Here is a 23,448-nt window from a genome sequence, read left to right as displayed (position 1 = left end):
TGCTCTGTGATTACATTTCATTCGGCAGTCAGTATGTGGGAGGCAGTATGGGAAGAAAAGGGTGGTATTACTGTGGATATATTGTGTTCAGTCTTCACCCTCCTCAAATGTTATTGTAGGCTAAATGCATTCAATATATCTTATCAAATGTTCCATAATTCATATCTAAGGCAGGGATTCAATACAAGGTGGATTATAGTGCAGCACACTACACAGGTGACATTGCAGCTGACGTGTAAATTACCTTTACAGTCTGTTACTGTGCTATAATTCACCTTGCATTGAATTCCGGCCTAAGTCTACCAACAATAGCAAACCTTAGCGTACTTGTTTGCATTTTCCAAGTTATCAAATGACGAAAGCATCTTCATGTATACAGTCCCAGACCGCATGCTACCACAGGTGTGTTATGTTCCCTAGTGTGACAAAGAGAGTCTCCCTCCCGTTCTGTCTGTCGCTCCTTCTGTCGGAGACACACCTTGGCTCCAGTCCTCTATTCCCCAGACAAGCCCCTTAGTTACTACGGAGACCACAAAAATGCAGGCAGACACTACACACCTGGATCACCTCCCCACCCCTCTCGTCACACCCCTGTCACCCCACCCCCACCGCTCTGTCTCCCTCTGGGAGTAGAATGAACTAGTCCCTAGACACGGATCTAAGGTCAATGTTGATGTTTGGAGGTTAATAGATTAGGTTAGGTTTTGGGGATGATAAGTTGATCCTAGGGCAACTTCTATGAAGAGCTCACATTTCCTCCCAGACAGTATTCTCTTAATCTCCCCTCCCCCACATTTTACCCCCAACACCCCATCCCGACCAAATACTTACATTATAGTTTAGTCTGAGTGACCAGGTGTTTGTTTTCTACTGTTTGTCTGGGCTGTCTATTCTAGGCATTTACAACCCTTATGACTAGAATGAGGAAAGGCATGTGTTATGAACACACTTTCCTCTTGTAAAGAGACATTTGATGTGTTTTTCTCCAGCTGGTTTTTAAATGTCAATGACATGCTATACTTTCCTATCGGAAATTATCACCATCTGAGTCTGTTAGCTACCGGTGGAATTTTTGGTGTGTGTGTGTGTGTGTGTGTGTGTGTGTGTGTGTGTGTGTGTGTGTGTGTGTGTGTGTGTGTGTGTGTGTGTGTGTGTGTGTGTGTGTGTGTGTGTGTGTGTGTGTGTGTGTGTGTGTGTGTGTGTGTGTGTGTGTGTGTGTGTGTGTGTGTGTGTGTGTGTGTGTGTGTGTGTGTGTGCTCCAGCATTGTGCAATGCTAAAGCCACATAATAAAAACTGGAGTTGGAGGGTTTGTTGTCTTTGGCTTGAACAATGCTGTCAGTTGAATAAAAAGGAGCTCTGAGCAGAGCCGCTGAGAGCCGTCATGGAGTCAGTTTCTCGAACTCTTATCTGATCGGCCATTGATCAAGAAAAACAGAGGATGGGGATCCACTTCTTGCCCCGTCCTGCTGCCTTTGTTTGGGACTCCATGTGATATTGTGTCATTTAACTTTTAGTAATGTGTGTATTTGTCCGTGTGTATTTCTACCTGCATTTTTGTGGTATAATTCATAGCCATGTCTTTATTTACCTGGTTTGTCTCTGACAACAAGTGAGTGCTCTGTTTGCTTGGTTGTTTGTGAGTATGTATTTCACATGGATGTTATAAATGCAGTAGATGATCTAGATTCGGGCAGCAGGCTGATTTTGTTTCTTGAGCGGATGGTCGGGTGGGAGGAACATAATTACAAATCATTTATAGACTGCAAATTGACCACAAAAAGACCAAACATATATAATGTCTGACTAAAACATAGCAGTTTCAAACCTTACTATTATTTGTATACAAATCAAAGTTTATTTGTCACGTGCACCGAATACAACAGGTTTAGATCTTACAGTGAAATGCTTCCTTACAGGCTCTAACCAATAGTGCAAAAAAGGTATTAGGTGAACAATAGGTAAGTAAAGAAATAAAACAACAGTAAAAAGACAGGCTATAGACAGTAGCGAAGCTATAAAAGTAGCGAGGCTACATACAGACATCGGTTATTCAGGCTGATTGAGGTAGTATGTACATGTAGATATGGTTAAAGTGACTATGCATATATGATGAACCAGGAGAGTAGCAGTAGTGTAAAAGAGGGGTTGGCGGGTGGTGGGTGGCGGGACACAATGCAGATAGCCCGGTTAGCCAATGTTCGGGAGCACTGGTTGGTCGGCCCAATTGAGGTACTATGTACATGAATGTATAGTTAAAATGACTATGCATATATGATATACAGAGAGTAGCAGCAGCGTAAAAGAGGGGTTGGGGGACACACACACAATGCAAATAGTCCAGGTAGACATTTGATTACCTGTTCAGGAGTCTTATGGCTTGTGGGTAAAAACTGTTGAGAAGCCTTTTTGTCCTAGACTTGGCACTCCGGTACCACTTGCCATGTGGTAGCAGAGAGAACATTCTATGACTGGGGTGGCTGGGGTCTTTGACAAATTTTAGGGCCTTCCTCTGACACCGCCTGGTGTAGAGGTCCTGGATGGCAGGCAGTTTAGCCCACTACCCTCTGTAGTGCCTTGCAGTCAGAAGCCGAGTAATTGCCGTACCAGGCAGTGATGCAACCAGTCGGGATGCTCTCGATGTTGCAGCTGTAGAACCTTTTGAGGATCTCAAGACCCATGCCAAATCTTTTAGTTTCCGGGGGGGGGGGGGGGGGTAGGCTTTGTCATAACCTCTTCACAACGGTCTTGCTGTGTTTGGACCATTCTAGTTTGAATTTGATGTGAAGCTCTCAACCTGCTCCACTACAGCCCCGTCGATGAGAATGGGGGCATGCTCGGTCCTCCTTTTCCTGTAGTCCACAATCATCTCCTTAGTCTTGGTTACGTTGAGGGATAGGTTGTTATTCTGGCACCACCCGGCCAGGTCTCTGACCTCTTCCCTATAGTCTTGTTGTTGTCTGTGATCAGGCCTACCACTGTTGTCGTCTGCAAACTTAATGATGGTGTTGGAGTCGTGCCTGGCCATGCAGTCATGGATGAACAGGGAGTACAGGAGGGAACTGAGCACGCACCCCTGGAGAGCTCCAGTGTTGAGGATCACCTGGGGGCGGCCCGTCAGGAAGTCCAGGATCCAGTTGCAGAGGGAGGTGTTTAGTCCCAGGATCCTTAGCTTAGTGATGAGCTTTGAGGGTACTATGGTGTTGAACGCTGAGCCGTAGTCAATGAACAGCATTCTCACTTAAGTGTTCCTTTTTTCCAGGTGGGAAAGGGCATTGTGGAGTGCAATAGATTTTGCATCTGTGGATCTGTTTGGGCGGTATGCAAATTGGAGTGGGTCTAGGGTGTCTGGGATAATGGTGTTGATGTGAGCCATTACCAACCTTTCAAAACACTTTATGGCTACGGTCTGTAGTCATTTAGGCAGGCTGCCTTTGTGTTCTTGGGCACAGGGACTATGGTGGTCTGCTTGAAACATGTTGGTATTACAGGCTCAATCAGGGACACCTGCGAGTTGGTCAGCACATGCCCGGAGCACACATCCTGGTAATCCGTCTGGCCCCACGGCCTTGTGTATGTTGACCTGTTTAAAGGTCTTACTCATGTCGGCTACGGAGAGGGTGATCACACAGTCATCCGGAACAGCTGATGCTCTCATGCATGCCTCAGTGTTGCTCTCCTCGAAGTGAGCATAGAAATTATTTAGCTCGTCTGGTAGGCTCGTGCCACTGGGCAGCTCGAGGCTGTGCTTCCCTTTGTAGTCTGTAATAGTTTGCAAGCCCTGCCACATAAGACGAGCGTCGGAGCCGGTGTAGTATGATTCAATCTTAGCCCTGTATTGACTCTTTGCCTGTTTGATGGTTTGTCGCAGAGCATAGCAGGATTTCTTGTAAGCTTCCGAGTCCCGCAACTTGAAGCGGCAGCTCTACCCTTTAGCTCAATGCGGATGTTGCCTGTAATCCATGGCTTCTGGTTGGGGTATGTACGTACAGTCACTGTGGGGACGATGTCCTCGATGCACTTATTGATAAAGCCAGTGACTGATGTGGTGTATTCCTCAATGCCATCGGAAGAATCCTGGAACATGTTCCAGTCTGTGATAGCAAAACAGTCCTGTAGTTTAGCATCTGCTTCATCTGACCACTTTTTTTTATAGACCGAGTCACTGGTGCTTCCTGCTTTAATTTTTGCTTGTAAGCAGGAATCAGGAGGATAGAGTTGTGGTCAGATTTGCCAAATGGAGGGCGAGGGAGAGCTTTGTCTCTGTGTGGGAAGTACAGGTGATCTAGAATTTTTTTCCCTCTGGTTGCACATTTAACATGTTGATAGAAGTTTCCCTGCAATCACGTGTCTCTCTATTATGCGTGGGAATACTTGGGAACAGAATCATTTGGAGCTGATTTCCAACAATAAAAAAAATATATAAAAAAAGTAAGTTAGGGAACTCTGGTCTAGAGTCTCTGTCTATCAAGATCAATTGCTTAAATCTGATTCCCAAATGGTGCCCTATTCTCTTTATAGTGCACTACTTTCACCAAGGCCTATAGTGCTCAGCTCAAAATAAGTGCTCTGTATAGGGAACATGGTGCCATTTGGGGTGCACTCTAGCTCTGGTCTGTCCTGGAACACTGCTGGAGTATGGTCTGTCCTGTCTGGTCGGTCTGTCCTGTCTGGTCGGTCTGTCCAGTCTGGTCTGTCCTAAAACGCTGCTGTTGTCTAGTCTGAGCAGCATGCTCTACTGATGATGATGAGGATGATGGTTGAAGCTCAACTTCCCTTTGCATCCAACCTCCGCTGACACTGCGGTTCTTTTGCTGGTTTGGGCTACGAACGCGAGGCTCGGTGGGTACCGAGGGTATGGGTTTGGGGACAGGTTGGGGGGGAAGAAGGGGGGTCAGGACAGGGTGCGTAGAGCCTGACTGTCACAAGCTTTGATGTTTTTACAAGCAAAATCCCGCTGCAGTGCGTTCTATTAAGCCAAGGGCCTGGGAAAGTTTGTGTTTAGGGCATTGAGGTCCACTCTGGTGGAAAGGGAATTGTCTGGTGTGTTGATCCCAACTGTACAGGACAGAGAGGGGATCAGGCCCATAGAGGAGGTCAGGGGTAAGGTGGGGGAGGACTGGTATGTCCCTCATTGTCCAGGGGGAACAACACTAACTGGGGGAGATAAGGGCTCCGTAGTGGTCCAATTCTGTCTGGCTCTCTGGCTCAGCCCGTATACACACAAGTACACACACACATGCAAATGCACACATGTGCGCACACACACACGCATGCACAAACGCACACACACGCAAACGCACCCACACACACGCAAACGCACCCACACACACGCAGTTTGGCCTCCCAAAACCCACATCCTGCCTTGCCTGGCTATTCATCCACATCGCTCCGGCCAAACTCCACGCCCACTAACATTTCTTCTCCACCGTGAGTCTGAATTTGATCTCCTCCCCGACAACTTCTCCCATTCTAACTGTTCTGATTGGTCCTAGAAACCGATGGGTTGGGCCAGAGCCTGAACACAAAGTGGTTAAAACGGCGTGGGGGACAACGGCGTGGGGGATGGCAGTCTCAGACTGAATGTATGTAGCGATAGCGGAATTAAATCCAGTCTGAGTCGCCAGGCAACCTCCAGTCTCCATCTATTTCAAATGTGGTTGTGATGTTTGTACAGCTGTTTGTATTTGCTTTTTCAGAGCATGATGACCCTTGAACTCTTGTCCAAACCAGAGTCAAGTAATAAAACATTATTCGCCAATGTTTTGGTGGCAGGCTACCGAGTTGGCAACAACTGAAAACACCACCTCGCTTTCCCAGCATTCCTATTCCTATTCCCTTATAAAATATGAGGCTCCTAGGGGCCCTAGGAACTGGTGTTCACAAACAGGATGGGAATAGAACTGAAGCAAGGGAGGGGGCAAAGTCGGTCTAAGACGCAGGGACGCTGGGTCAAGTCCGACTGGGGGCAACTGCCAGATAGGACCAGAAGCTAAGGATGATGGGAATTTATGGGCATTGGCCAGGAGAGAGAGAGAGACCTCTACAGGAGTAAGGTGTATTTATTAGAGCCTCACTCAACCTTCAGCAATGTTGTTGTTGTCTGTGAGATGACAGGAGTCAGGCGGTGACCACTTCCTCACTGGCCATCCCTCTCCTTCCTGTTTCCTGAGCTGCGAGGGGGGAAGTGGCAGAGGGGGGAATTCTGTCTGTTGCTGAGGAATCTGAATGATGTGTGATGCAGGGTAGTTTGTGTGTGTGTGTGTGTGTGTGTGTGTGTGTGTGTGTGTGTGTGTGTGTGTGTGTGTGTGTGTGTGTGTGTGTGTGTGTGTGTGTGTGTGTGTGTGTGTGTGTGTGTGTGTGTGTTTGGGTAGTATAATCGCTTTGGTCTTCCTTAGCCATGGTCATAAATAACGTCTTGTTTTCAGGATGCTGTTAAGAGATGAAAGATGTTTTGTACTCCGCATCTCTACCTATACTTATAGCTCTTACTCAAATTGTGTCAGTTGTGTCAAAACACTCTCAGGTGTGCACATTCCTATGTGGGCGTGGGATATATTTAAAAAGCTACTTGTAAAATGTTAAAAACAACCCAATTCACAACAGAATAATTATCAGATTATTTTTTACTTCCTGTGAAAAATGAAGAAACCTCTGAAGTTCATAATAATGTATTCCCTTTAGTTTAAAACAATCATGTCAGTAATTCGTCTGTGTGTTCTGTTCCAGGTGGGGAGAAGAGAGGAACTATGATAGGACAACTAAGAAGTACTGGGTAAGAAATGTCTCCTATCACATTACTCATCACATATTTTTCTCTTTGTTGTCTCTTATTTGTGTAAATATCTTATTATGTATCTACCACAGGAGGTTGGTAGCACCTTAATTAGGGAGGACAGACTTGTGGTAATGGCCAAAGCCGATTCAGGGAGCCGTATCAAAATCATGTTTTTCATGTGTTTGTTGCCATTCCATTTCCTCTGTTTCAGCCATTGTTATGAACCGTCCTCCCCTCATCAGCCTCCTGTGGTCTCTCTCTACTATATCCACATTCTAACCCATGCCACTCTTTCTAATGACTTTGGTCCTTCTGTAGCTCAGTTGGTAGAGCATGGCGCTTGTAACGCCAGGGTAGTGGGTTCGATTCCCGGGGCCACCCATACGTAGAATGTATGCACACATGACTGTAAGTCGCTTTGGATAAAAGCGTCTGCTAAATGGCATATATTATTATTATTATATTATACTTTTCCCAGATTGCTGCCAACTCGTGGGGGAAGAACTGGGGGGAGAACGGCTACTTCCGTATCGCTCGTGGAGAGAATGAGTGTGAGATCGAGGCGTTCGTGATCGGCGTGTGGGGTAGGGTCACCATGGAAGACATGCAAAGCCACCATCACCACCAACATCGCCGACGCAAGTAGAGACAGGCACTCCAGGAACTCAGCATCCCCAGAGCCCCTTCCTTTCATCCCGAAACCTCTACCCCTTCCTACCCTGGGGGAGCAGCACAACCAGCCCCAGACCCCCTACCCTTCACCCCCTACCCACTTCCCCTCAGCATCCCCAGAGCCCCTACCTTTCATCCCGAACCCTCTTCCCCGTCCTACCCTGGGGAATCAGCACAACCAGCCCCAGACCCCCTACTCTTCACCCCCTACCCACTTCCCCTTCCTACCCTCGGGGTGTAACTCAACCAGCCCCGTACTAAACTCTGGGGGAGCAACACAACCAGCCCCAGACCCACTACCCTTCACCCCCTACCCACTTCCCCTTCCTACCCTCGGGGTGCAACTCAACCAGCCTCGTACTAAACTCTGGGGGAGCAACACAACCAGAATCCCGGAGTTCACACTCTGACCCTTGGAGGAACCAACTACCCCAAGAACCACTACTCTTACCCCTTACACCCATATCCCCTTACCCAACACTGTAGGTATTGAAACTCCAGCCACCCCCAACATAACTCAAGGTTTATGGCATCAAAACAAACTCACGGCCTGCAGGCTTAGAGGGGCTCTTCCATACAGCCTCCCCGGCTTCAGGACACAGCAATAATCACCTCAGGACTCACTATCCCAAAGACCACACTTCCCAGACTCCTTGGCTTTGGCCTGGGATCGACTGTTTACTTCCTGCTTCTGTTCAGAAGTCTCCATTTCCACTGCTATGATGATGAAAGGACTGGCTTGATCTGAACTCTCTCTCTCTGGAAGCCAACCCCTTACGGACAGATTGGGATAGTGAGAACCAGAGAGATAGAATGTTAGATGACACAAGCACCAGAGATAAACTAACAATCCACTTGTGTTACAGTTTAGTTAGTGTTATCACTGAGGACCTAACTCTTAATCATGCTAGCTATATCATTGATTAATGTATTCCTATTATTGTCAGCAGATCTGCAGTTGCAGTAGCCACGCATCTCTCTACACATTCCCCAAAAAGTTTTCTAGCAGAATTTTACACTGGAAAGGATGCTGGTCCAAGGCTTGGTGGTAGGTGGGATTGAGTTTAGTGAACTGTCCTTTTGACCAATAATTTATTTCCCCTCATTTACCAAAAAACACTGTTTTCTTTTTAGTACAATCCTAAACTATACTAAGTGTATAGTACAGGATGGATTCTCAGCAAGCTCTGGAAATGTTCAGTACCACATAACCTGTCTGGTTATGGAAGAGATGGTGTCAATCTTCCAATGATATCAAATCAACTTCAGTCTCATGACCATGACAGCTCTTGACTGATTCCAACTGCTTGAACATAATGTTTCTGTAAGAATAATTTTAGTGGGTCAACCATTTATAAATCTCCCTTAATAGACAGTATACACTCTTAGAAGTAACAGAGCCTTGAAGAACCTTTAGAACCAAAGAACCAATTATAAAAATTATTTGAGGAACCCCTGTGTAAAGGTTCACATCAGAATCTTTTTGTGATGAGTGAGGTTCAATTCTGAACATTTTTAATAATATATTGTAGAGGTGGCAGCCTATCAGAAGATTGGAGGTGTATCTTATTGGAGGTATGGCTTTCAGATAGTTATTTTTGGCCACCCATTACAGTAAATGTCATTCCTGTTCATCATGTAAAGTTTCATCATGCAAATTTAAATTTTCCTTTAATATTTATGCATATTACATATTCTAATATAATATTAATAATATTAACATTGCTGATGACATAAGGTCCAAAATTGGGATTTGCATAGGCTCTTGAGGAACTCGTACACCTCTGTAAGCCTCATTGAAGCTACAGAACTGTCATTGTTCAACCTTAACATGTGATGAAAATACAACAGAAAATCTGAAAGCCACACCCCTACCAAGCCACACCTCCAGTCTAGGGTTCCGACAGGAACCCTTTGCTACATTGAAACATGAAAGGTTCCTCCAAGAACCCCTCAACTAACCTAAGGTGCAAATATTGAGGAATTCCAGGGATTCATTGAGTACCTCCAGTGTTCCTCAAGTCACCACTAATTCTAAGAGTGTACACATTCCGTTTATTAATCAGATGGTTGACAAAAACATATCTTGGAAAAAAGGAGGCATTGATTGAAGTATCTGAGTTGTCATTTCTTTGAAGAAGGTAAAATGGCCACCGCCATGTCATTTTCAGATGTTGCTTCAACATGGAAACGTCTTGGTTGATCAAATGCCTTAAAGAAATAAGTGCTGTTTTTCGAATTCTGGTTGAAAATATCCCATGGTTTGTGTATTATAATCTTAATCTGTTTCCTTCCGTGTATACTGTGTTACTATAATGCTGAAAATATTGTTGTATTTTACTCCTATTTTCTTACTTGCTTTGAGAGATGTGGTTGTCTCACACACACACACTCCCCTCCCTTTACCAGCTGCTTTGAAGAGTGCTTGGGTGGTGCACTTACTCCTTCTGAAGGTGAACACACACAAAATCAAAGTGCCTGACTCTATGGAGAGGAGGAGGTCGGACTCAGCTGCCAAAGTCTGTTAAATGCTGTTTCTTTATAGCCTAAATCTCTCAGACGCAACATGCCACTAACACTTCAGTATTCAGCAATAGGCATGTGTAGGCCTACAACAGAATCATTTTGACATTTCAAAGGTTGTGTATTTCCAAAGAAGTGTTAGGTAGGTAGTTCAAATCCTCAAATGAAGCCAGTAATCACACAGGTTCTGATATACTGATATAACTTGATATAACTGCCTTATGTAATGTTGCTCTAGGTGCTCTTTTTATACTGTCTCCAATTCAGATCTATTATTTCTGTGCCTATCATGAGTTTTAATGTCTAAGTTTCCAGAGGTGGCAACTGTCCTTTTAGAGACCACATCATGTATCAGTTCACACTGTGCAGTCTCACTTCACAATAAACTGCTTGGCTTCCCAGAAGTTGTCTTTTTATTAACTGTGCCACCTCTCCAATATGACTTCCAGTTTTCACATTGTTAATGTAAATCCTGTACACAATTTCGTACATTTCGAGTAGGCTTCAGTTTTAAACCCCCATCACAACCGTCATCTCATGAGAAAAGGATAGAGATGCAGAATTACCGACAGGTTCAGATGGACAAGCAATGTTCAATGTGGAGGAAGGGTACACTGTTAGAGATAAGGGTTCCAAAAGGATACTTCAGATGTCCCCATAGGAGAACCCTTTTTGTTCGAGGTAGAACCCTTTTGGGGAATCTGGAGGCGAAAGAAACTCACACCTGTTTAGGCGAGGTGCTGGCTAGCAGGGTAGAACACCTGTTTAGGCGAGGTGCTGGCTAGCAGGGTAGAACACCTGTTTAGGAGAGGTGCTGGCTAGCAGGATAGAACACCTGTTTAGGCGAGGTGCTTGCTAGCAGAGTAGAACACCTGATTAGGAGAGGTGTTGGCTAGCAGAGTAGAACACCTGTTTAGGTGAGGTGCTGGCTAGCAGAGTAGAACACCTGTTTAGGAGAGGTGTTGGCTAGCAGAGTAGAACACCTGTTTAGGAGAGGTGCTGGCTAGCAGAGTAGAACACCTGTTTAGGAGAGGTGTTGGCTAGCAGAGTAGAACACCTGTTTAGGCGAGGTGCTGGCTAGCAGGGTAGAACACCTGTTTAGGCGAGGTGCTGGCTAGCAGGGTAGAACACCTGTTTAGGAGAGGTGTTGGCTAGCAGAGTAGAACACCTGTTTAGGCGAGGTGCTGGCTAGCAGGGTAGAACACCTGTTTAGGAGAGGTGCTGGCTAGCAGGATAGAACACCTGTTTAGGAGAGGTGCTGGCTAGCAGAGTAGAACACTTGTTTAGGAGAGGTGTTGGCTAGCGGAGTAGAACACCTGTTTAGGTGAGGTGCTGGCTAGCAGAGTAGAACACCTGTTTAGGAGAGGTGTTGGCTAGCGGAATAGAACACCTGTTTAGGAGAGGTGCTGGCTAGCAGAGTAGAACACCTGTTTAGGCGAGGTACTGGCTAGCAGAGTAGAACACCTGTTTAGGAGAGGTGCTGGCTAGCAGAGTAGAACACCTGTTTAGGCGAGGTGCTGGCTAGCAGAATAGAACACCTGTTTAGGTGAGGTGCTGGCTAGCAAAAAGTTTTACATTCTTCGGCGTACACATCACGGACAAACTGAAATGGTCCACCCACACAGACAGTGTGGTGAAGAAGGCAAACAGCGCCTCTTCAACCTCGGGAGGCTGAAGAAATTTGGCTTGTCACCTAAAACCCTCACAAACCTTTACAGATGCACAATTGAGAGCATTCTGTCGGGCTGTATCACCGCCAGATACGGCAACTGCACCACCCACAACCACAGGGCTCTCCAGGGGGTGGTGGGGTTTGCACAACGCATCACTGGGGGCAAAATACCTGCCCTCCAGGATGCCTAAAGCACCCGATGTCACAGAAAGGCCAACAAGGTCATCAAGGACAACAACCACCCAAGCCACTGCCTGTTCACCCCACTACCATCCAGGAGGCGAGGTCAGTACAGGTGCATCAAAGCTGGGACCGAGAGACTGAAAAATAGCTTCTATCTCAAGGCCATCAGACTGTTAAACAGCCATCATTAACACAAAGAGGCTGCTTTCATACAGACTTGAAATCATTGGCCACTAACAAATGGATCACCAGTCATTTTATTACTGCCACCTTAATAATGATGTTTACATTACTCATCCCATCTCTTCTAAATCATTGTTCTCTTGTTCCTCCTGGACATCTGTACTGTATTTTATACCATCTTGGCTATGCCGCTCGGTCATTGCTCATCCATATATTTATATGTACATATTCTTATTCTATCCCTTTACTTAGATTTGTGTGTATTTGGTAGTTGTTGTGGAATTGTTAGATTACTTGTTAGTATATTGCAGCACTGTCGGAACTAGAAGCACAAGCATTTCACTACACTCGCAATAACATCTGCTTGGTCACATGTGTATGTGACCAATGAAATTGGATTTGATTTAATTGGGTCTACCTGGAACCAAAATGGTTCTACCTGAATCCAAAATAATTCTACCTGGAACAAAAACGGGTTCTTTACTGGAACCAAAAAGGGTTCTTCAAAGGGTTCTCCTATTGAGACAGCCGAAGAACCCTTTAAGGTTCAAGATTTTCTACGAGTGTAGGCTATAGGAGGCAGAGCAGACATAGCTGTGTGTTGTGTGAGCCATGCGGTCTACAGAATCACATAGCTGTGTGTTGTGTGAGCTATGCAGTCTACAGAATCACATAGCTGTGTGTTGTGTGAGCTATGCAGTCTACAGAATCACATAGCTGTGTGTTGTGTGAGCTATGCAGTCTACAGAATCACATAGCTGTGTGTTGTGTGAGCCATGCAGTCTACAGAATCACATAGCTGTGTATTGTGTGAGCCATGCGGTCTACAGAATCACATAGCTGTGTGTTGTGTGAGCTATGCGGTCTACAGAATCACATAGCTGTGTGTTGTGTGAGCTATGCGGTCTACAGAATCACATAGCTGTGTGTTGTGTGAGCCATGCGGTCTACAGATTCACATAGCTGTGTGTTGTGTGAGCTATGCAGTCTACAGAATCACATAGCTGTGTGTTGTGTGAGCTATGCGGTCTACAGAATCACATAGCTGTGTGTTGTGTGAGCTATGCGGTCTACAGAATCTTTACTTTAATTGCAAACGGTGCAAATGATGATTAGTATGACTCTGCTGGTCATCTACTGTGGGAACTTTTGAACATCTTGAAGAACGATCTGGCCTTAATAGCCATGTACTCTTATAATCTCCACCTGGCACAGCCAGAAGTACTGGTCACCTCTCATAGTCTGGTTCCTCTCTAGGTTTCTTCCTAGGTTCCTGCCTTTCTAGGGAGTTTTTCATAGCCTTTCATAGGTACGTGGAGTCAGTCACAGGACACAGGTATGAGTAATAATCTGAATTTACTCAAAATGTAAGCAATGTTCCAACAAGGAAAAATACAGATGATCCCACCACAAACGGACCGAACAGCGTGGTCAGGACTGGACATGGGAGGACATCCTGGACGGCAAAGGATCCTGGACATGGGAAGAGATCCTGGGATCGCCTCTCATGGGAACAGGTGGAAGCAGCGAGGGAGTCACGGCAACGAAGCAAGCATGAGAGGCAGCCCCCCCAAAAATTAAGGGGCGGGCACATGGGGAGATTGGCGGAGTCAAGTTGTAGACCTGAGCCAACTCCCCGTGCTTACCGTGTTATCCGGTTCTGCGCACCATGCCTTCGGTGAGCAGCCACAGCCCGGTGCGCTCTCTGCAAGCTCCCCGCAGTTGCCATGCTAGAGTGGGCATTCAGCCACTCATTCAGCCACCTCCGGTGCGTCTCTTCGGCCCAGGTTATCCTGGACCAGCTCTACGCACGGTATCCCCAGTTCGCCAACTCCCCGCACTTGCCGGGCTACGGGGGGTATCCAGCCAGGACGAGTTGTGCTAGCTGACCTCCGGTGCGCCTCCATGGTCCAGTATAGTCCTGCGCTGGCTATACGCACTATGCCTCCAGTGCGCCGTCATAGCCCAGTGCCATCTCTCCACACTCAACGGGCTAGAGTGGGTATCCAATCAGGAAGTGTTGTGGCAGCTCCACTCACTAGGCTGCCAGTACGTCTCCTCAGTCCGGTGAGACCTGTTTCAGCGACGACCCCCCCCCCCCCCCCTTGTGCATTCATTTCTTCTTTCCACTTTACTAAATATTGATGAGTTGAGTTGGGAGGTGTTCCTCATTATGCATTTATTCTAGATTTTACAATACCGTTATAAGCCAACATAACTGTTCATAGATATAACCTATCAATTTTTTATATATTTTTTTATTGAAACTTTATTTAACTAGGCAAGTCAGTTAAGCACAAATTCTTATTTACAATGATGGCCTACACCAGCAAACCCGGAACACGCTGGGCCAATTGTACGCCACCCTATGGGACTCCCAATCACCGCCGGTTGTGATACAGCCTGGAATTGAACCAGGGTATCTGTAGTGACGCCTCTAGCACTGAGATACAGTGCCTTAGACCGCTGTGCCACTCGGGAGCAAGTCAAATCAGTTTATCCTTGAAAATAATGTTATAGTACTATCCCGTTAGTGTATAAGATACAGCCCCTAACCACTGAAAACACTAGGGCTGTGACCCAAATGGCACCATATTCCCTATAGTGCACTACCTTGACCAGTAGGCCTACTGTATGAGGTTATTGTCAAACTGTTGGCTAACCAGATGGATCCATTTTCCCATGCAGTCATCCAGACAGCTGTGTCCTTATAGGGATAAACCAGTGATAGACAGATAAGCCTGTCTGGATCAATGGGATGAGAGGAGCAGGCGATTGGATCCAAGTCATGCAGAGAAAGGGGGTGGAATTTGTCCAATGCTGGATCCAAGTCAAGACTGTTATTTTTCAGTTTGAGTGACTCCTGAGTGCGATTCACTGGGTTCCATGTTTAGTCTGCCCAAGGTGTCAAGATCCGTCGACAGAAGATCCTTGTGGGATACTAAAATGAAAAGATGTATGTGGATAAGGGGTACAACACACTCTCCATGGACAAATAATGAGTTATGACATCTTGGTCATCAACAAGATCTTTGTCTGTCAGCCATTTTGGATGGTATTCAGCTAGTACAATTACTCTGACATTGAAGACCGCTCACTCACTCACTCACTCACTCACTCACTCACTCACTCACTCACTCACTCACTCACTCACTCACTCACTCACTCACTCACTCACTCACTCACTCAACCACCCAACCAACCAACCAAACATCTTATACTACCAGACTGTCCTTCAAAAACACCCTCAAAACATGTACAGATCCCCTGTCAGAAGCTGTGTATTCAAAGTCAATGAATCACTTCATATTCAGTGATACATATACTTTATTTATGATGCGGTAAGATGTGTAAATTATATATTTTCTGTGCAATGTTTATTATTATCTCTCTGTCTCGTGTATTGTGTGCCCTAAGTTCACACCACCATAGTTTTCACTTGTGAGGCACAATAAAGTATCTTACAGTTTTTTGGGATTGCTTACACACTCAAATGAAAAGTAGTACACTATTAGCAAAACCTTACACTCAAGAAGTAAAACATCAGCCCATATTTGCACAACTATAAGCACATTGTCAACCTCACACTTGTTGCAAAACTCTACACACAGTGATTTGCAAAACACTAAACACACTTAACATACATTACACACACAAATCTATCATGAAGTCACGTACTTGCAATACCAAAGCACTGACTGTCAAATTACCACACCGTCCAACCGATTGTTTCAACACAGTCATCAGGTGTGCAAACACTCGTTTGCTTAATTGTAGACACACCAATCAGGTGTATAAGCCCTATAAAAAAGCAGCAGGTGAGTTCATCGGTCTTCAAGCACAATGGAAAGAGTCAGAGAAAGAGTAAGACGAGGAGGAGGAGGACGACGACAAGGAGAACGACGACGAGGAGAACGAGGAGAACGAGGAGGAGGACGAGGAGAACGAGGAGGATGAGGACGAGGACGAGGAGAACGAGGAGGACGAGGAGAAAGAGGAGGAGAATGAGGAGGAGGAGGACGAGAAGGAGGAGGAAGAGGAAGACAAGAAGGTCCTCAAAGAGGACTGAATCTGACAAATGAGATCCGCGCATGACCACGTTGTCAACCACGGCCTGACGCTGAGGGAGGCTGGACTGCGAGTACAGCCAAATCTAAGCCGATATACAGTGGCAAATGTGATGAGAACATTTAGACTGGAAAATAGGTATTGTAAAAATATCATCATATCAAAAACATCTGCACGGTTTCAGTAACTGCTTACAGTACTGTATTCTATGCACTATCAGCACTTCTGTTACCTTTTCCTGTGAAATTACTGTACTATTGTATACAGTTTTTTTTCTACATAGGATGAGGGTCAGGGACGACAAGGGGGAAGGCCTTCTACGTTCACAGAACAGCAAGAGAGGAAGATAGTAAACATGGTTTTGGCCAACAATGCTATAACACTCAAGCAGCTCCAAGCTAACATTGTCAATAACCACGCCATTTTCAACGATATCCATCAGGTCTCAACATCAACACTGGCACGCATCCTAAAAAAAAAACATATTCAAATGAAGCAAATTTATCGAGTGCCTTTCGAGCGCAATTCCGAAAGGGTGAAACGACTGTGGCATGATTATGCAGAGGTATGTATTCACTTTAGCAGTGTGATCTTGCATACTGTCTCATAATCTTTTACTGTACTGTAATATGTGTACTAGATCTACACTGAACTACACAATTTTGCCTGACACTGTTTTTCCGAGAGTTTTACGAATGGATGGAGAGGAGATCCAGCAGGCTGGGTTCAACCTGACGAGAACACGAAGGAAGGGAAGAAGCATCATTGGCCACAGGGCTATAGTCAATGTCCCAGGGCAACGTGGCCATATGGGCCCTTACAACACAGCACTCATACTTACATTCTTGGACCAATTGCACAACATAACAGCAGCAAATCAAATGGATCATATGCAATACATTGTTGTCTGGGACAATGTGTCTTTCCACCGCTCTGCTCTGGTTCAGAACTGGTTTCAGCAACATCCACATTTCACCGTCCTATATCTTCCACCATACTCTCCATTCCTCAACCCTATAGAAGAGTTTTTCTCAGCATGGCAGTGGAAGGTATATGATCTCCGTCTCAAGGCTGAGGTACCCCTCATCCAAGCCATGGAGGAGGTCTGTGACCAGATGGAGGCAGCAGCAATGCAAGGATGGATTCGTCATTCAAGACGTTTCTTTCCAAGGTGTCTTGCTAATGACAGCATTGCCTGCGATGTTGATGAAATTCTCGGGCCAGATCCAACTAGGCGAAGAGATAATGTCTAGTTATTTATTATTTTGAACTTACAATATGTAAAGTGACGTTTGGTTACAGTATTATGAATCTCCATGTCAACATTTTGGGCGTGTTGAGAAATGAATGAGTTTCTTCAGTCTGCAACATTGGTCTTGTGTAGTGTATATTTGGTCTTGTGTAGTGTATATTTGTACTTTGTTGATAGTAGCCTACTCTAATCATAGGGAAGTAGAAGTGCTAAAAGTGTTTTAGGTTTATCACAGCAGAGTGTAACTCGTGCAAACAGAGTATAGTAATGTGAAATGTGTGTGTTTCATATGGTAACAAAGTGTGGTTTTTAAAAAGAAGTGTATCGTTTTTACAAGAGTGTTTAATTTTGCAAAGGATCTGTAGTGTTTTGCTAATTGGGTGTGTGGTTGTGCTAATTGGGTGTGTGGTTGTGCTAATTGGGTGTGTGGTTGTGCTAATTGGGTGTGTGGTTGTGCTAATTGGGTGTGTGGTTGTGCTAATTGGGTGTAGTGTTTTGAAAACACCGGCCCTGTTTTTAAAATCGTGCTTAAGCAATCAAAAAAAACTGTAAAACAACCATCCACGTATGACTTATTGTCTAATAGTGGAACACAATACCCAACATAATACAAATGTAACCAGCAGCAGAGTCCAAATGTAGAAAAAAAGGATATGAAATTGTTTGTTAATGTCAACTGTTGATTTCCGTTCGGAAAAAGAGTTGAAGCATTGTCTTGGCAAACGTTTTCACATTTAAAGAAATGCAAAAGAAAAAGTAACTAGTAGTGTCGGGAAATATAATTCAAAAACAAGTGTAGTCAGAGAGAGAAAATGGTCAGAGGACTACAGGCATTTAGTTTTGGGAGCTGTTGGCACTCCTCTGTTGGGAAGAAGGGGGCCACACTGGGGGAGAGTGGGGTAGAGAGTGGGGGTATGGGTGGGGGCACAGAGAGGCCCATGGGACGAGTGAGGGACAAGACAATTTGTATAGGACTGTGCTGTGTCAGCTCACTCCACCACCAGACAGACACAATACAGGGACAAAAATACAGGAGGGTTATGGAACTCATACTTTGCGTGAGAGTCAGTTACGTTCAGTTGTCTCTCACAGTCTCAGGTCAGAATTGGACATTCATCCATGTTTCACAAATATCACATTTTGAAGTGTTTAAGGTTAAGTTTAGGCATTAACTCTGAATTTGTAAGGTTAGGGTTAACTTTAGGCCTTAACACCGAAGTCTTAGGCATTAACTCTGAATCGTTAAAACCTCTACGGGATAGGTGACCTCCCCCCACGGGACAGTTGAGCTAACGTGCGCTAATGTGATTAGCATGAGGTTGTAAGTAACAAGACAATTTCCCAGGACATAGCTATATCTGTTATGCAGGTGAATGAGGACCCAAAAGCAACTTAACAGAAACAGAGTCTTTATTCCAGTCTTTAACAAAAACGATAATCCTGGATATATCTCAGGTAAAGTCAAAACAGGAAAACTGAAATCCTCTAGTCAGTAGAGGGGAACTACTGGAGATGCGACCACAGACTGCAGGTCGCTTCGGGAAGGCCCAGGCCGTAGCTGATCTAGATACCTGCTCACACGCAGCATCTGAAGAAGGCAAAAACACGACAGGGCGGAACAAGGACACAGAACAGCAAACATCAAACAAGGATCCGACAAGGACAGACGCAGAAACAGAGGGAGAAATAGGGACTCTAATCAGAGGGCAAAATAGGGGACAGGTGTGAAAGAGTAAACGAGGTAGTTAGGACGAATGAGGAACAGCTGGGAGCAGGAACGGAACGATAGAGAGAGAGAGGGATAGAGAGAGAGAGGGATAGAGAGAGAGGGAAAGAAACCTAATAAGACCAGCAGGGGGAAACGAATAGAAGAGAAAGCACAGGGACAAGACATGACAATATATGACAAAACATGACAATATCTGATATGAGCGAAAGCTTAAATTCTTGTTAATCTAACTGCACTGTCCAATTTACAGTAGCTATTACAGTGAAATAATACCATGCTATTGTTTGAGGAGAGTGCACAATTGAAAATGTATCAATAAACCAGGCACATTTGGGCAGACTTGAACCAACATTTTGAACAGAAATGCAATGGTTCATTGTCTAAAACTTTGCACATCCACTGCTACCATCTAGTGGCCAAAATCTAAATTGTGCCTAAACTTGAATAATACATTGTGGTCTTTCTCTTGCATTTCAAAGATAGTGGAACAAACTAAAAACTTAAAAAACACATGTTTTTTTCTTTGTATTGTCTTTTACCAGATCTAATGTGTTATAATCTCCTACAGTAATTTCACATTTCCACAAACTTCAAAGTGTTTCCTTTCAAATGGAATCAAGAATATGCATATCCTACAGGCAGTTAAATTTGGGTCTGTCATTTTAGGCGAAAAAAAGAAAGTTTTTTAAGGTAAGGGTTTGGGATAGGCTTAAAACAAAAATTACTTTCTATCACTGGATTCAAACTTGCAACCTTTGGAATCAGAGGCAAATGCTTACACCCATCCACAAAACCCTAACAAAACCAAAACCTATTTGAAGGTAACAGCGCTAACTGTTGCCCGTGGTGACCGGTTTCCACATTATCTCTAGACGTCCTCAAACATGGATGGACGTCGAATACCGACTTATATTGCGGGTGACCTGGCTGCATCCATATGTGACCATGTGTATACACGCTGTCTGAACATCTGTCTATGAAGCTATAGCTTACCCTCATTTGGAGAAAGAGGATCTCTTCTTTTGAACTGAGAATAATAATTAAATAATAATAATAATTGAGAATAATAATTGCAGGTCTACACAATCAGGATTATGGACTGCTTTGACTTTCTACACAACCAGGTGTCATCGGCACAGTCTGACTAGCCATACCTCAAACAGAGACCTGGGCCTGACTAGCCATATCTCAAACAGAGACCTGCTCCTGACTAGCCATACCTCAAACAGAGACCTGGGCCTGACTAGCCATACCTCAAACAGAGACCTGCTCCTGACTAGCCATATCTCAAACAGAGACCTGGGCCTGACTAGCCATATCTCAAACAGAGACCTGGGCATGACTAGCCATATCTCAAACAGAGACCTGCTCCTGACTAGCCATACCTCAAACAGAGACCTGGGCCTGACTAGCCATATCTCAAACAGAGACCTGGGCCTGACTAGCCATATCTCAAACAGAGACCTGGGCATGACTAGCCATATCTCAAACAGAGACCTGCTCCTGACTAGCCATACCTCAAACAGAGACCTGGGCCTGACTAATAATAATAATAATAATATATGCCATTTAGCAGACGCTTTTATCCAAAGCGACTTACAGTCATGTGTGCATACATTCTACGTATGGGTGGTCCCGACTAGCCATACCTCAAACAGAGACCTGGGCCTGACTAGCCATAGCTCAAACAGAGACCTGGGCCTGACTAGCCATACCTCAAACAGAGACCTGGGCCTGACTAGCCATACCTCAAACAGAGACCTGGGCCTGACTAGCCATACCTCAAACAGAGACCTGGGCCTGACTAGCCATACCTCAAACAGAGACCTGGGCCTGACTAGTCATACCTCAAACAGAGACCTGGGCCTGACTAGCCATACCTCAAACAGAGACCTGGGCTTGACTAGCCATACCTCAAACAGAGACCTGGGCCTAACTAGCCATACCTCAAACAGAGACCTGGGCTTGACTAGTCATACCTCAAACAGAGACCTGGGCCTGACTAGCCATACCTCAAACAGAGACCTGGGCCTGACTAGCCATACCTCAAACAGAGACCTGGGCCTGACTAGCCATATCTCAAACAGAGACCTGGGCCTGACTAGCCATACCTCAAACAGAGACCTGGGCCTGACTAGCCATACCTCAAACAGAGACCTGGGCCTGACTAGCCATACCTCAAACAGAGACCTGGGCTTGACTAGCCATACCTCAAACAGAGACCTGGGCCTGACTAGCCATACCTCAAACAGAGACCTGGGCCTGACTAGCCATACCTCAAACAGAGAACTGGGCCTGACTAGCCATACCTCAAACAGAGACCTGGGCCTGACTAGCCATACCTCAAACAGAGACCTGGGCCTGACTAGCCATACCTCAAACAGAGACCTGGGCCTGACTAGCCATACCTCAAACAGAGACCTGGGCCTGACTAGCCATACCTCAAACAGAGACCTGGGCCTGACTAGCCATATCTCAAACAGAGACCTGGGCCTGACTAGCCATACCTCAAACAGAGACCTGGGCCTGACTAGCCATACCTCAAACAGAGACCTGGGCCTGACTAGTCATACCTCAAACAGAGACCTGGGCCTGACTAGCCATACCTCAAACAGAGACCTGGGCCTGACTAGCCATACCTCAAACAGAGACCTGGGCCTGACTAGCCATACTTCAAACAGAGACCTGGGCCTGACTAGCCATACCTCAAACAGAGACCTGGGCCTGACTAGCCATACCTCAAACAGAGACCTGGGCCTGACTAGTCATACCTCAAACAGAGACCTGGGCCTGACTAGCCATACCTCAAACAGAGACCTGGGCCTGACTAGCCATACCTCAAACAGAGACCTGGGCCTGACTAGCCATACCTCAAACAGAGACCTGGGCCTGACTAGCCATACCTCAAACAGAGACCTGGGCCTGACTAGCCATATCTCAAACAGAGACCTGGGCCTGACTAGTCATACCTCAAACAGAGACCTGGGCCTGACTAGCCATACCTCAAACAGAGACCTGGGCCTGACTAGCCATACCTCAAACAGAGACCTGGGCCTGACTAGCCATACCTCAAACAGAGACCTGGGCCTGACTAGTCATACCTCAAACAAAGACCTGGGCCTGACTAGCCATACCTCAAACAGAGACCTGGGCCTGACTAGTCGTACCTCAAACAGAGACCTGGGCCTGACTAGCCGTACCTCAAACAGAGACCTGGGCCTGACTAGCCGTACCTCAAACAGAGACCTGGGCCTGACTAGCCATACCTCAAACAGAGACCTGGGCCTGACTAGCCATACCTCAAACAGAGACCTGGGCTTGACTAGCCATACCTCAAACAGAGACCTGGGCCTGACTAGCCATACCTCAAACAGAGACCTGGGCTTGACTAGCCATACCTCAAACAGAGAACTGGGCCTGACTAGCCATACCTCAAACAGAGACCTGGGCCTGACTAGCCATACCTCAAACAGAGACCTGGGCCTGACTAGCCATACCTCAAACAGAGACCTGGGCCTGACTAGCCATACCTCAAACAGAGACCTGGGCCTGACTAGCCATACCTCAAACAGAGACCTGGGCCTGACTAGCCATATCTCAAACAGAGACCTGGGCCTGACTAGCCATACCTCAAACAGAGACCTGGGCCTGACTAGCCATACCTCAAACAGAGACCTGGGCCTGACTAGTCATACCTCAAACAGAGACCTGGGCCTGACTAGCCATACCTCAAACAGAGACCTGGGCCTGACTAGCCATACCTCAAACAGAGACCTGGGCCTGACTAGCCATACTTCAAACAGAGACCTGGGCCTGACTAGCCATACCTCAAACAGAGACCTGGGCCTGACTAGCCATACCTCAAACAGAGACCTGGGCCTGACTAGTCATACCTCAAACAGAGACCTGGGCCTGACTAGCCATACCTCAAACAGAGACCTGGGCCTGACTAGCCATACCTCAAACAGAGACCTGGGCCTGACTAGCCATACCTCAAACAGAGACCTGGGCCTGACTAGCCATACCTCAAACAGAGACCTGGGCCTGACTAGCCATATCTCAAACAGAGACCTGGGCCTGACTAGTCATACCTCAAACAGAGACCTGGGCCTGACTAGCCATACCTCAAACAGAGACCTGGGCCTGACTAGCCATACCTCAAACAGAGACCTGGGCCTGACTAGCCATACCTCAAACAGAGACCTGGGCCTGACTAGTCATACCTCAAACAAAGACCTGGGCCTGACTAGCCATACCTCAAACAGAGACCTGGGCCTGACTAGTCGTACCTCAAACAGAGACCTGGGCCTGACTAGCCGTACCTCAAACAGAGACCTGGGCCTGACTAGCCGTACCTCAAACAGAGACCTGGGCCTGACTAGCCATACCT

General features: G+C 46.0%; 1 protein-coding gene across 2 annotated transcripts in view; it reads left to right on the top strand.

Moving 5' to 3' along the window:
* The window catches only part of tinagl1 (tubulointerstitial nephritis antigen-like 1), a 59,920-nt gene extending 49,545 nt beyond the window's left edge, over positions 1-10,375 (top strand). For both annotated transcript variants that reach the window (XM_046325791.1, XM_046325792.1), the window contains exons 11-12: positions 6,728-6,773; positions 7,255-10,375. In XM_046325791.1, the coding sequence (XP_046181747.1) occupies positions 6,728-6,773; positions 7,255-7,422 (214 nt within the window). In that variant the 3' untranslated portion in view covers positions 7,423-10,375. The remainder of the gene's footprint in view (positions 1-6,727; positions 6,774-7,254) is intronic.
* The last annotated feature ends 13,073 nt before the right edge of the window (positions 10,376-23,448 follow it).

The sequence above is a fragment of the Oncorhynchus gorbuscha genome, linkage group LG24 (genome assembly GCF_021184085.1).
Source record: "Oncorhynchus gorbuscha isolate QuinsamMale2020 ecotype Even-year linkage group LG24, OgorEven_v1.0, whole genome shotgun sequence".
NCBI classification, from domain to species: Eukaryota; Metazoa; Chordata; class Actinopteri; order Salmoniformes; family Salmonidae; genus Oncorhynchus; species Oncorhynchus gorbuscha.
The sequence above is the reverse complement of the archived record's forward strand: the minus strand, read 5'-3'. Positions and strand labels throughout refer to the sequence as shown.